General features: G+C 38.9%; 2 protein-coding genes across 4 annotated transcripts in view; one reads left to right on the top strand and one right to left on the bottom strand.

Moving 5' to 3' along the window:
• The window catches only part of rhot2 (ras homolog family member T2), a 19302-nt gene extending 14263 nt beyond the window's left edge, over positions 1-5039 (top strand). For 2 of the 3 annotated variants that reach the window (XM_014008178.1, XM_014008177.1), the window contains exons 18-19: positions 2570-2772; positions 2954-5039. In XM_014008178.1, coding sequence (XP_013863632.1) covers positions 2570-2772; positions 2954-3071 — 321 coding nt within the window. In that variant the 3' untranslated portion in view covers positions 3072-5039. The remainder of the gene's footprint in view (positions 1-2569; positions 2773-2953) is intronic. The other variant, XR_001310202.1, reaches the window with a different exon arrangement.
• h1-0 (H1.0 linker histone) lies at positions 4950-6240 on the bottom strand. The gene has a single exon (XM_014008179.1). It carries the CDS (start codon positions 6004-6006, stop codon positions 5413-5415), a length of 594 nt encoding a protein of 197 aa, XP_013863633.1. The 5' UTR covers positions 6007-6240; the 3' UTR covers positions 4950-5412.
• Positions 6241-14745: the final 8505 nt, after the last annotated feature.

The following is a 14745-nucleotide window of genomic DNA, read 5'->3' as shown; positions in this document are numbered from 1 at the left end:
GGGTTCGATCGAACCCAGGTTAAGAACCACTGCTCTAAAGAGATGCTGCTCTTTAATATTGTTTATTTACTGTCTTAGTTGTGTGTGGTGTTTAATTTACATTTTGTTGTTCTTTGGGGGTTTTTTTATTCAAGTGCATTTTTTGTTAGAGACTGAGAGTCCACTTTGTTAAACAGTTTTTAAAAATTAAAGTTTATTGATTTATTGCACTTACGTATTACGCTTTTATAATTATTAGTTGTAAAATGGTCACCAGGCAATATTATCGTTTATCGCAATAAATTTTGAGACAATTAATCGCCCAGCAAAATTTGTTATCGTGACAGGCCTACGTTTATCATTCAGTAATGTTAACTTTGTAACTTTCAGTAGTTTAAGGATGTGTATGTTATGTATTATGTAAATGTAACATTTAAAACTCATTCACAAAATATGGCAAGTTTTTATTTATTTATTTATTTATTTATTTGGATTTGGTGGGTGACGTTAAACAGACTCATCTTTGCTTTAATATGGGGCAAATAAATGTTCTTCTGTTAAAGGTTATATGGTTTAGAAGAACTCGAACAGTGAATCTCACAGACAGCCTGCGTGCGCTGAGGCGTGTTCCCGTCTCTCAGGAGGAGAGAGTTTAGTCACTGACGCAAAGTTGGACAGATCTGTTCGATAACAACGCTCTGAACGTATATTTATTATAAAGTTAGGTTTTAGAGACCAAAGTCTCTGGTAGTTCAGGAGCAAAATGCCGGAGGAGATGGTCAGGACTGATCGCTGCAGCCACTGACTCTGCTGAAAACAGCTCTGACTGAAAGTCCCGCCCTGCTCTGCTCTGATTGGATAAAACGGCTCTGGAGTTCGTCTGATTCATTGATAGCAGTGTCCGTTTAATCCTTAAACATCAGGGTCCCGCTGCCCTCCTCTGACAGAATGACGATCCAGTCAYACCAGTGAGGCTGGATTTTTGTTTTGTATTGTTTGTTTTGTTTGTTTTTAAGAAATCAGGTCACATTTGCAACCCTGCTAGCTGTTGTTTTCACAATCTCAGGTACAATCATAGGTACGCAAGAGAGCTTTATGATATTCCATCTGGTGCGCTTTTTCTTTTTTGATCACGCATGCGCACCTGCGCACCACTTATGTGCAACTCTGTTTATAGGTCTGATATATGATCTTATCCTGATCACATTAAGTTTATTAATGTTKTTTTAACTAAAAGACAGTTTTTATCTATAAATTTCAATTTAGTTATTAAATGAGAATGCAGGCCAGTTTAAACTCATGTTGTTACTCAGAATATTCTTTATACACACAAAGAATTTTGTTAATGTTTCAGAGGATTTGTTAGAGAAAATTTTATCTTTAAATGAGGTGTTTGCTCAAGAGAAAAATGTGTTCTTGAACTTACTCTGAACACTAGTTAAACGGAGAAAACCCTGTGTCAATTTTTTTTCTATTTAAAATCAGTTAGCTGTAATATATACTTTTATATTTTTTGTAATATTTAACAGACACTCCCACTGGGAAATATATCTTTTCTACAGCATGTCCTGATATTTGTTAAATTTATCTATAAAAGATCTAGATCAATCTATAATATAATATTATGCAGAAACTTCAAAGGATCTGCTGATACATCTGTTCTTCCTTATCAGAATTAACACCTCAGAAACTCAAACATTAATTTTTATTGAGCAGATGACTTGATTTTTTTCTGTTCATGGTTTTTGGCTCAATGTTTCCACAAGTACTCTTTATATTTAGAACATTGTGAATATGTGAAGCAGAGTTCTTATTAGTTTAGAATTTCTTAAAGGACAGGTGAATACATTTATTGTGGCTTAATTAAATATTATAAGAGCTTTCCATACTGGTCAATGTAGAAGCATATAAATAAACCACAATTAGAGAAATGTAAAACAAAAATAAAATCATAATAAACTAGATAATTTGCATTCACTGTATTAAAAATACAGTGTAAATGCTGAAAGATTTTTGCTGAATAGCTAAAAAAATCTCAAACTAGCAATAAATATAGCTCAAACAAAATCAGCACAAAGAAACAGAGACCATGTTTGTTGATTTAAGCTGTAAGAAGCTGAAATTATGAAACGGTGAATTTAACTGAAAAAATATCTCTAATTAGTTAAAAAGTTGCTAAAGACACAACAGCTGAAATTAGCAGAAAGAAGCTGAAAGCACAAAAGACTAAATTAGCAGAAGAATTGCAGAAAAGGTCAGAATGATAGCTAAAAAGGCAGAAAAAATAATAAAATCTGCAAAATAGAAGCCGAAGGAAACTGGAATTTGTACGCAAGACTTTAAAAAAGCTGGACTGGAACAAAAGGTAAAAAGTAAAGATTTAGAAACATTTTAAAGGGTTTTAAGGATGTTGAAAAAAGCTCCATTCATTTTCAGTGAGAACAACATGGTGGAAAAAGTTTTTATTATTTAGTATTTCTAATGTCTAAGCTAAGTATATCTAATTATAAACATTCACACAATAACATTTCAAATGGACTGTTTCACGTTTTGCTCAGCCAAAACTTGATAGTTCCAATTTATTTTTCAGCAACATTACATGGACGGCAACATCCCTTGTGTGCTCGTTGCCTCTAAAGTGGACCTTCCTGAAGCCAAGCAGTTCCACGGGATGACTCCTGCAGAGTTCTGCTATAAACACCGACTGCCTCCACCGCTGCCTTTCTCCAGCCTGTTACCGGACTCGACCAGCAACAACATCTACACCAAACTCACCTCGGCAGCGATGTACCCGTACGTTCAGCAGTTTGTCAATAAATGTCTAGAAAAAAAATGTTCCCCACCCCTGGTTTTAAAGACACTTAAAAGTCTTTTTATTCCTCCTTTGTTACAGGATGGAAGTTTTACACTGATTTAGTTGTAAATGGGGATTCAGTATGACGATTACTTTTCTTGTCATCCCTTTAATCTGCAGACACCTGAATGGTTCAGACATGAGCAGCTCGTCCTTCTGGCTCAGAGTGGCTCTGGGTTCGGCGGTGGTGGCGGTTCTGGGCTTTGCCGTCTACAGGGCTGCCGTCAGACTCAAATGACCATCTACCACACAGACACTCCAATCATCATGACCAAACCTCGAGACCTTACCCCCCTGCATTATTATTACTTCTTTAAAGGCACCCAGTTTCTCTATTCATTCTTCGGCCTCTTCATTCGGACGTTTGAGATCAGAAGCAACTGGATGCTGGTGTGGTTCCTCAGGCTGCTGTGCCCAAATTGTTATTTTTATTTTATTTTATTTTATTTGCCTTAACACTGTTAAACCAGACCAAGTTGAGGATAGCCCTGTCTACGCTTTAAGTGCGCAAAAACCTACACAGTGCTTTATCTGTGATGGGAACTGTGAATTCTACAATATCTGACTGTTATATGCGTTACACACAATTTAAGTAACAAAGCCTAAATGACTTGACTTTAAATGGGAGCATCAGAAGAAAAMATCCCAATCAACCTTTACATGAACAGTGTTTTTTCTAACCCGGCTAGTAGGTAATAGTGCGATTGCCAAAAACCTTAGTTTTAGCATGTTATTGTCCGTTAGGCAACCTTTATGGGTGAAAATCATTGTATTTATCTCGACTCTTACTGTTAAACTGTTTTTATCAGTGAGTTCTGTAAAAAAAAATCAGAAAAAGAGTGCTCTTTTTGCAAGACAGAATATAGTTTTTTTAAAGTAAGACGGTGGTTTGTAATAAGGTTTATGGAACCTGAAATGATAATGTTGAGGAAATTGTCCAATTCATTTCTGCCTTCAGTTTTTATTCCCTGTTCTGTTCACATTTAAGCTGATTTTAWTGAGACTGAATTAGACTGATAATTTATACTTGGCTGTTCTCAGGCGCCTGACTGACTGACTGTGTTACAGTCTACAGTTGTATTGTTTCTGCAAACCAACATCAGTGGGTTGCATAGCTTAATTATTCTAAGAACCTGTTGTCTCAAACTTGTTTGACTTTTGACTTTTTTTTTTAAGAAAAAGATTATTTTAATGCTTAATAAAGATCAGACAGGACTGGATGAAGATTTCAGTTAAAAAGACACTGATGCTGTGAATAGTGTCTTTATGCACTTTTTGCATTAAATTTTGACTAAATTTTGTTTGATTTTCAGCGGCCATATTTTTCAACAGATTTAAAGATTTAGTGTTAATAATACTGTGAATTTGGGACATTTGGTGTTTTGCTGCTGATAAAGATTAGATTGCTTGAGCTGCAAATCAGCTGGAAACGCAAAAACAAGACATCTGAGTGCACCTTTTTGAGAATTCAGGTAGGAGCAAGGTTACTTAGATCATCCTTCATCTGTGTGATGAATAACTCTGCAAAGAAAGTAACTTGCTTTAAATTCTGCCTTTAGTTTGACTCCATGCTGCTGCTGCCTCACCGCGAAGAGAAGCTGATTGTTCCTGCAAACCACCACAAGATGGCAGTGTTGTATTCAGGTGAGGAGCAGGGAGAGCAAGGGTGTGTCCACAACACATCCCTTCAGTTATCTGCTGTCAGTGTAGGTGGTGCTGGAGTGTTGGAGTCAGAGACAGAAAATCTCGGCAGCAGCTTAATATTTAAACTTGTGTAGCTTTAAAATCGGAAGAAAAACCAAAATAGTTTCTCTTAAAGTAAAAAAAATTGTGTGTCTTTTGATACATTTTACCTACTTAAGTATTAGGCGTGATCTAATATCACTAAATAACATTTTTTTCACACAGTTTTAATTTGAATATAAAATGAAGTGCATGATGGTGATCTTTTGTGGAGTTTGAGTTTTTTGCTTTACTTGTTTAACCTGCATCACAACTTGAAAGTGTCACATTCATCTAAGGTAGATTGGCAAATAAATGGCATTATAATGTAGTAGCTTTTGTTTAAATTTGTTTCATATTCACTCTGCTAACAATAAACACACGAACCTGGCAGTTTTAAGATGGCAAAGTTTTATTGAATAACAAGTGTCTGAACACATCAGGATGAGTTGTATGAAAATAAAAGTATATATACTGTATATATAAAGGCAGAATGCAGTTAAAATGAGGACTTTGGAGCCTTTAGAGAAATAAATGTAGATGGTGTAAAGGCTCCACAATGCTCAAAGTATTTGTTTTTAATATAAACACGTGCACTAACAATGACTATTAGTTTGTTTATATACACGTTTCCTGTTCCTATGGGTTCAAACATCAGACAGGTAATAACAGTTTCATTAAGGGAGTTTAAAAAAATGTTCACAATTGTTTCTACAGCTTATTAATGTTGTATTTCAATGGAGAGAAAACTACAGGTACAAACAGCTGACATTTTCATGAGACCTTACAAAAATAATACATATACGAAAACATTTTTCCTCAAGTATTTACAGTCAGTTTAGTTTCTTAATGTCCTTTCACTTCTTCTTTGATGACTTGGCTGCCTTCTTCGGTGTCTTTGCCTTGGGTTTGGCAGCTTTCTTCACGGGTTTCGCCTTGGGCTTGGCCGCCTTGGGCTTCTTGGCCGGAGCCTTCTTGGCTTTCGCCGGGGTCGCCTTCTTCGCGACCTTTTTCACTTTCTTCGCCGCCGCCTTCTTGGGCTTCTCCGGCGTCTTGGTGACCTTCTTGGGCTTGGCCGCCTTCTTGGGTTTGGCTTTGGCCACTTTCTTGGGCTTGGCGGCCACCGCCGCGGCCGCCTTGGCCGGCTTCTTGGAGGAGTCCTCCGGCTTGGTGAGCCTGAAGGAGCCGGACGCGCCGATGCCTTTGGTGTGGCGCAGCATCCCGGACGCCACCAGCCTCTTCAGGGCCATTTTGATCTGCACGTCGGCGTTGTCGCCCACTTTGTAGTTCTTCCTCACGTACTTCTGGATGGACTGACGGGACGCTCCGCTCCGGCTGGCGTCGTGCACAATAGCCGCTTTAATCATGTCCGAGTACTTGGGATGAGAAGCGGGCTTTTTGGGTTTGGCTGCCCGCTTGGCTTTGGATGGAGCGGACGACGTCTCTGCCATGGTGGCTTTTTCCTCTGAGAAAGTTAATGAAATACAGGGAAAACTCCTGGAAATGTCAGTGGGAGAGAGCCAAAAGCTGGATGCGTTGTCAAAAAAATTGCTCTCTCGAAAGTCCAAAATGTGTAAAAACGTCGCTTTTTCGTTGCAGGAGGATTAAAAAGTAATATTCCGCGCGTCCAAAACAAATTGCGGCGTCAGTGTGCGGGTCGAGTAAAGTGTATTACTCCACAGGCGCTCCGGTGAGCCTATGAAGCCTCTCTGCGGACGTGATTGAGAACACCAACTGCCAGCAGCTGATCTAGCGGACTCCATGGAACTGGCGCCGTCCCGTTTGTGTTTCTTCGTCCTCCAACTCGCGTCAAATGCGAAGCCCGCGGAGGAGTTCCGAACCGCTGGACCGTACGGGCCGGTAGCGGGGACATTTGGCTTCACACCCACCCGCTTGTCTCCGTCCGCCCGCGCCGGCGAGCAACTTTTATTCCGGGAAAACCGGCTGGAAGTAGTGCGCGCCGCTGACGATTTTGCCCAATTCGCGTTAAATTGACCCAAACGGACGGAACCTGGGCCGGAACCACGCGGCTCGTATGAAAATTGAATCTTCGCACGAGGTGACGCGCGCGGTTCCGACGGCCCAGGGTTCCGTTCATCCTTTTAATACCCCCATATATTTTCCCAACTAACACAGTCCGGCCATTGACTTTGAATGACGTGTTCGAGATTATTTACTGTTAAACCGCCTATAAATTAAATGTCACACCGCCCGAGGGACAGGTGACAGGTGGGACTTCAGCAGGGCTTTATTCGGGCTGAGATTCGTCAGGTGGGGTTGCTTTATTTGATGATTTTCAACCAGAATTGCTTATAACCATCAGTATAGCGCTCGCCTCTAGAGCTCCATTGTCAGGAAAGTTGCCAGCACCTCCAAAAGATCACAGCCTGAATTGATCCGTTTATTGAGCCGATCACACAGTATTTCGGACCGGGTCCGAAGCCCAAAGCTGGGCCCAGGTGTGGGTCCAGCTGCAGGGGGTGGATGGAGGGAGGGGGGGATGCGTCCGGACCCAGAGTCCTTCAGTGCCACAGGGCGCAGAGATGGCTGTCTTTTGTTTGGAGACTGGCGCATCAGAGCGCAAATCCATCAGAACATTTGGGCTGTCTTATTATCACTCTGAATGCAGCAATCACAAAAGCAATAAATAAATCCCTCCAATAACAAACTTTATCACATTTCTGCTCTTTTAGCTCCTTAATTCAGTCAAAGCGCTGATGTCCCTCCCTGTAACGCCATTTTGATTCCTATGAAACAGCCTCTGAAGTAGAGCTTTTCCCAGGAGTTTTTAAGCTATTTTTTTAAGTTATTTGACACTATTTTTTAATTTACCCAATCTTATTATAAAATGAGTGACGAGCACCACTTTCAAGGAAACCAGGTGACTTTTAGGAATGACTATCTTACTTTAAATCATTTGCAGCTAATTAGAATTAATTAAACAGATTGATATTATCACATGTTTTTGTTTTGTTTACTACATATTAATAAAGTGTCCGATCGTGGAAGGGAGGAGTAACATTCCCACTGTGAAGTGTTCAAGTGGGCACGCTTTTGTTTGTTTACATGAAAGGTGGGCGCAGAGGGAGTGGATGGGTGAAAGCGATGATGGAGTGAGGAGGAGGGGAGGAGGAGGGAGGGGGGCGGTGAATGGGTGAGTGTTTTATGTGAGCTGAAGAGGGAGGCGGTGGGTGAAAGGATGAGTGTGTGAGAGAGAGTGAGAGAGGCACAAGTGCAAAAAGAAAGGGAAGGAGGAGGTAAATTTTGGATGAAGGGGTGAGGGATAAATGGAGCTGCACGAGGTGAATGAATTATGCGCGTGACTGAAGGGAAAGAGGGAGAGATGAGGGGTTGTTTTACTGATGCTGCTCTGAAACGTGAAGCAAAAACACGCCTTTTGTTTGCTGCGTGGCGCCTGCGCGTCGGCTCTTTGTGGTTTTTGTAGTTTTATTAAAGTGCGCGTGGTATGGTGCGTGGCCAGTTACCAGCCTGAAGACCACTCACCGCAGAGGGTCGTCCTCCAACTGGACCGGACCCCTCTGTGGTTACCAGATTATCAGGTCGCTCCTGCTGCCTACCTGTGTAATTATTATCATAAAACTGTGACGTCATTCTTTTTGTGTTCAAACTAAATAGTAGCAGGTTAGTAAATGCATTGCAATTCTTTTTTTTTAAATAATTGCAGCTGCTTCAGATATAGGTTTGCCGCCTTTTGACCAAACCTTGTGTCTGTTAGCAAAATATTTCACGAACCACAGGACAGATTTTATTGAAACATTCAGGAAGTGATGAGTGTATGTGCACCTGCAGCTGATTAACCTTTGGAGTCAACCTGATTCAAGGAGGCTGCCACAACTGAACTTCTGTGAAACTACAACTCAGTCAGATTTACGGATATTTAGTTTAACTTTGGTGTAGTAACTAAGACTGATCCCTAACATCTATTCAGAGTGCTCGCAGATCTTTATTTAAAGTTTTATCATAAGATATTTGAATTCAGCTTTTGTCTGTTAGAAAAATATCTCATAAACTTCAGAAAAGGTTTCAATAAAATTCTTATGAATTAAAAAATAACCTCCTAAGAAAAATGATCTAAGAAAACAGTAAAGTGGCTACAAGTTAGTCTATTGTACAAATATTATGTTAAAATATGTGCTGGTTATAGCTGAGAGGCACACGTTAGCAGTTAAAGTTGACATTGTCTGTGTCGTAATCAATCTGTGTTTTTCTGCTTTAGTTTTTCTTGTGTTTCTCTGCCCTGCAGCCCCGTACACGTTCACCTGTTTCCTCATGTGTCTCCTCCAGGTGTTTCTCATTTGTCCTCATTAGTTTGCCTTTATATTTGGTGTCTTGTCCTCAGTTTGTCGGATCATTGTGCTGTCTTCAGTCATTGTGGTGTCTTCCATGTTCCTCATGCCTTTTTCCTGAAAAGAGTTCTTGTGAGTTTTTTGCTGCCTCGACAGCCCTCCTTAGTTAATAAACCTTTTTTTCATTTTGGATTTTGCCTGCGCCCGGGGTGATTCTGCCACACACCACACAGTCTGTTAGCAAAATATCTCATGAACCACTGAACAGGTTTTGGCTGCCCATTGAAAACTCATAGCATTTGGATTCAAACCAGTTCAAGATATCCCACAGCTCATGGACTAAGTTATTATTAACAAGGTTTGTCCAGAAGGGTTTTAACCTCCATTCCTATACTCATCACAAGGTGATAAAACTCCAGCATGATTGGCGGCGGGTCATATGCATTCCTTTGATGTTGCTTCTATTTGTGCAGAATCAGGTTTGGTGCCAAGTTTGTACAAGCATCCCACAGAGCAGACAGGTGTGGGCCAGAACTGGTGTCAAGCTGCCAGTGCTCGCTGACTTCATGGGAAGTGGTTTGACAACTAAATGCGGGCCAGGTCTGGCACTTTGGTTTATGTGATGCTGGCCCACGCATGGACCACCTCTGGCCCAACAAAGGGCCGTTATTCTTTGYGGCATCTGGACCGAGTGTTAGTTGCTTGTGTGKGCCAGAAATGGGCCAGACAGGTTTCACCATGTGGAAATGATTTTGTCTTGGTGACTTTGTGCAGAATGGGTTAAACATTGTCATAAACATGAAAACAAACTAACAAAGGATATGCAGACATGCAAAATACAACAACATTTAAACAGAATTACAGATATGAATTCTGTGTTAGTGTTTAATGAAGTTCTTCTAAGGTTCTGGTCCTTACAGTGTGTAAAATAAGTATTGAACACGTCACCATTTTTCTCAGTAAATATATTACTAGAGGTGCTAATGACATGAAATTTTCACCAGATGTCGGTAACAACCCAAGTGATCCATACATACAAAGAAATCAAACCATAAATGTCCAGAAATAAAGTTATTTGTAATAATGTGGAATGGCACAGGGAAAAAGNGCTGTTTAGATTGTCAAAAAGCCTGTGTTTTTAGGGTTATTAACAAAGTTCATGTACTCAGACCAGTAATATTTGGGGTCACAAGTTTTTGCCATGAATATTTTGTGGGTCAGAAGACAAAAAGTTTGGGAACCCCTGCCTTAGATAACTGATTTTGAACAAGAAATGACAGAACAGTGTATTTTGTCCAGTGTTTCTGTACTCAGATGTCCAACTTCGTTTGTGACATTCTTTTAATTTCTTGGGTGAAATTTGGACATTCTGATTTAACATTTGCCATTGATTACCCAGTTAGCCCTCCAAAGTTTTATTTTATTTAGCTTCATTAGACAAAATAACAATGGCAAAGATTTTTTTATGCAGTGCAAGTAATCATTTTTAATGTCAGCCTCTAGAAACTTTAAAAAAAGAGAGAAAGCTGATAGGTGACCGAAACATTCTGATGACAGTGTATTAACCAACCATTCAGCCTGATCTGCAGATTTTTGCCAACTATTCTTTGCCAAACTGCAGATGAGAGTAATATTTCAGAATGATCCCACCATGCCTATATTTTTCTTTCAGATTGTTAAATGTTAGTCTGAGCTGCATGGGCTACACCCACCTTCATTTAGCAAAAACACCCTCCAGACACATCGATCGAAACAAGCAGAGAAAAGCATTGCGGCGCTAAATTTATATATTTTGTTTGCAGCATCCCAACAAATTTCATTAAGAGCAGGAAGTCATGTCATGTCAGCATTGAAAAAGAAAATAATGTCTCATTTATTTCTGTGCTTGAAGTAGCTCATTAAAAACCATGACGCAGCCATTTTTCATTCTTTTAAAACATTTGTACATCCTAATGAAAAGAATAACATTTCAGAATCACTTTCAGATTTAAGTGATGGGGTATGGTAATTAACTGGACTTAATTTAACAGACTAATCAAACAYAAACAAAGCATCAAATTGTCTTTTTCTAAACTTGTAGCTGCTGCAGCAGATTGCTTCTGATAAAGTGTTGAGAAGTTTGGATGTGTTTTTTTATTTTATTTTTTATTTTACCAACAGAGGGCAGTAGCTGCTAAGGCACAAGTAAACATATGTTTTATTSTGAAATAATCTTTATGTTGTGCTTTTATACAAACTGAGAAAATAAATGTGAGGCAGATGTGTTTGTTTGAATCTGTTGAAGTTGAAACAAAATCAGCTAATTTGATTACAGCGATTCACAAACCTTATTGACACAAGAAACAACAGATCCCATCAAAGAAGGTTAAGCTTATGATTGAACCTAAACTGCTAAAATAAAGTGCAGCAAGATGATCATGTGTTGAAACTGTTGGTTTCTGACTGCAGAGGTGCAGCACACTTTAAACACTAGAGGTCTCTGCATGTTTAATTATCATTATTGACTCAACTTAGGTCAGAATAAAAAAAAAACAGATACTTATTTTACCTGCTGTATATCCCTGTTTAGACAGGAGTAGCTAGTAATGTTTATTTCCAGGGTGAGTGGTGATGTCAGCGCCTGGCATGCACATAAATTCATTTCCTCAGTCCTTAACCCACATTTGAGTTATTTGTAAGCCGTCAGAAAGCTTGAAGTGGGAATTAGGTTACATGTGTATTTTGAGAGGACAGCCACACCAGAGCGCCAGGTGTGTTTTAGTGTTGCACCTCTAAATTTGTCTGATGTCAGTTTGTAATTTTAGCCTGAACCCTGTCAAAGTCCCGTCTCTGGTCTGGATGGAATAAAATCCACCAACTTCAGAGTTCGTCAGAGTTGCTGTTTATCAGATCAGAACGCCAACAGTTCTGAACTATACTTTTGTTACATAAACCTGCATTCTTGTTGACTTATTTGCACCCTGTTGTACCCCAGCTTTTAAACATTTCATCAAGTCAGATTTATTTTACCTTGCAAAAAACAGTTAATCAAGGGACTGATTGATTATTATTCAACTGTGCTCCCAAAGGATTTCAATTCAAGTTTGTGAGCGCTTCACAAAATTTCTTTTTTGCAACGTTTGAATTTTCTACAGTATATCAAGAAAATCACACAATTTCAGTTTTAGATCTTGTACAACATTGTCACAGCAATTATACAGCCATCATTTTAAAACCCAGAGACGCAGGAATGTTTTTGATCCTAAACTTAGTTTGTGTAAGTTTAAAGTCTCAAAGGCAACAGCACTTCTGAGCAAAACATTAGAAATTTTATTATTTCTTTAAGCAAATAGTTTGGTACTATTTTTTCTAATGCCTATCAGTTCGTCTTAATTCAAAACACATGCATACACTGAAGAAGTCGCCACCAAGAGAAAAAAAGGTCACATGCTCTAATATTTTTTGGACCGCCTTTAGCTTTGATTACGACATGCTTTCACTGTGGCATTGTTTGGATAAGCTTCTGCAATGTCATTAGATTTATTTCCATCCAGTGTTGCATTCATTTTTCACTAAGATCTTGCATTGATGATGGCAGAGCCTTCTCCAGCACATCCCAAAGACTCTCAATGGACTCTGTGGAGCCGATCCATGTGTGACAATGATGTCTCATGCTCCCTGAACCATTCAGTTCCATTCAGATGAATCCTGGTATTATCTTGGAATGTACCCGTGTCATCAGGGAAGAAAACATTGTTGGAATAACCTGGTCATTCAGTATATTCAGGTAGTCAGCTGACCTCATTCTTTGAGCACAAACTGTTGCTGAACCTAGACCTGACCAACTGCAGCAACCCCANACAACAAGAAACGACACGTTTAAGGTACTTTACCGGAAGCTTCAGTTGAAGTGATTCAGAATATATCATGACAGTAAGCATAAAATACATTCATAAGTAAAACAAGAAAGAAACACAAGTAAAATACATTCAAAACTTAAACACATGGGTGACGATTTCATTTTCCTTCACATGGATGTTGCAGAGATTGAGCTGAACTCGTCTCAAAACAAATACAACTGCTGCCAGAGTTTGTAGAACTGGAGATTTATTTTTCCATCTTGAAATTTTCTCTCATTTTACCACCTCTCCTTTTAATTCTGTCTAATTTTAGCCTCTTCGCTGTATCCCTCCTCCTCCTTGCCTCTCTGATTTGATGCCCCCAAGAGATCCTCTAAATGGAGCAGTTTGGATTAAAACTGTGTCATTCAGTGACCTGATTCAGTTTTCCTGACGTTTTCATTTTTTCCACCATGTGGGTGATTCCCTCTGTTGCACAATCACTACTGCTTCATGTTCAGCTGGTCGTCTGTTTGAATTCTCCTGAATGATGTTGAACAGGTTTTAAATTATCCAGGAACTACTTTGTAGAAAAAAAGCGAATGGACAAAAAGAAGACAGTTCTGCATTGCTGTGATGCTGCATGTGGATTACAYGTTGAGGGTTTTACAGCAATTTTCCTTAAACGTGTTAATTTTTTTAATTTAAAATTTAAATTGATTTTTTTTCTCATTCTGTTCAGTTACTGCAACAACTTTTATTTTACATTTTTTGAATATTATTTGACTTTTATGTGTTTTTCTGCATCCTGTTGAACGACCCACCAGCTCACACAGAAACAGCTTCAGGTATTTGTTGATCTGTCTTTGTCCACCTCCAAAAACAACTCCATTAAAATTTAATGAAGTCTTCTCTTAYTATTAGTTTCTGTTGCTGAACTTAGATACTTCCTTTAAAGAGGTTATCACCCTTGGTGTAAGGAAAAGGTGGAGCGATAAGGTTGTGTCAGTTAAAAACTCTGGTACAGGGGTGCCCAAACATTTTCCCTGAGAGGGCCAAAAATCAAAATCAATCTGAGGGCTGCGGGCCAAATGCAATAATATCATTAATGAAATGCAAATACTTAAGTAAAGTTGTTTTATTGTTTTTATGATTAAGCTAGCAGTCGGTGCGGTTGTCCTCATTATTTTATTTGTTTGTTTGTTTGTTTTTCAGCCCATGGACATGGAGAAAATTCAACATATGCTCGAGCAGCAAAGACTCATGGGATTTTTTTCTAATTTAAAATGTGAGTATATGTGGTCTTATAAGGTGTGCAAATCTAGATATGGACTTAAATATAATCTAAATTTCTCTGGTAGTTTATTGTATTTTATATTTAATCTTAACATACTTCAAGCAACTCAGTATCAGTTTCTTTAGCAAACGCTTCAGTTACACAGAAAATATCATTTCTCAGTTTCATCATGTGATCAATCAATCAATCAATCAATCAAACTTTATTTATAAAGCGCTATAACATCAGCCACTGCTGAAACAAAGTGCTGAACACATGAAATAAAAACTGAACACAAAAACACAATAAAATCACACAGTTAACTAAGTAAAATCAGCACCAATACAGTAAAAGTTGAGTAAAATCAAATCTCTGTTGGGCTGAAGGCCAGTGAGAAAAAAATAAGTTTTTAAACGAGTCTTAAAAATGGACAGTGAAGGGGCCTGTCGGACATGCAAGGGCAAGGCRTTCCAAAGTTTAGGGCAGTGATTCCCAAAGTTGGGGTCGGGACCCAAAGTGGGGTCCCGAAACATCAAGGTGGAGTCCTGAAAAGATTTTCTGAATTAATTACATTTTTGTCTTAGTTGTTATAAACGAGTGAGGTTAGTATATTTAAAATGGATAAATGTAGTATAAAAATATTGTTACTATGCCCATGTTTAGTTGACCTGATACACATGTTTACCATCCAAAAACAGCTGGGTGCACAGGTCTCTGCTACTGTTTTGTACTATTTTGTGGGTCAAAATGTAAAAAGATTGGGAACCACTGCACTTTGGTTCCCAAAGT

This window comes from Austrofundulus limnaeus, unplaced genomic scaffold (assembly GCF_001266775.1).
Source record: "Austrofundulus limnaeus strain Quisiro unplaced genomic scaffold, Austrofundulus_limnaeus-1.0 Scaffold48, whole genome shotgun sequence".
Classification (NCBI taxonomy): Eukaryota; Metazoa; Chordata; class Actinopteri; order Cyprinodontiformes; family Rivulidae; genus Austrofundulus; species Austrofundulus limnaeus.
Note: the sequence above shows the minus strand (reverse complement) of the source record. Positions and strands in the feature narration are given on the sequence as shown.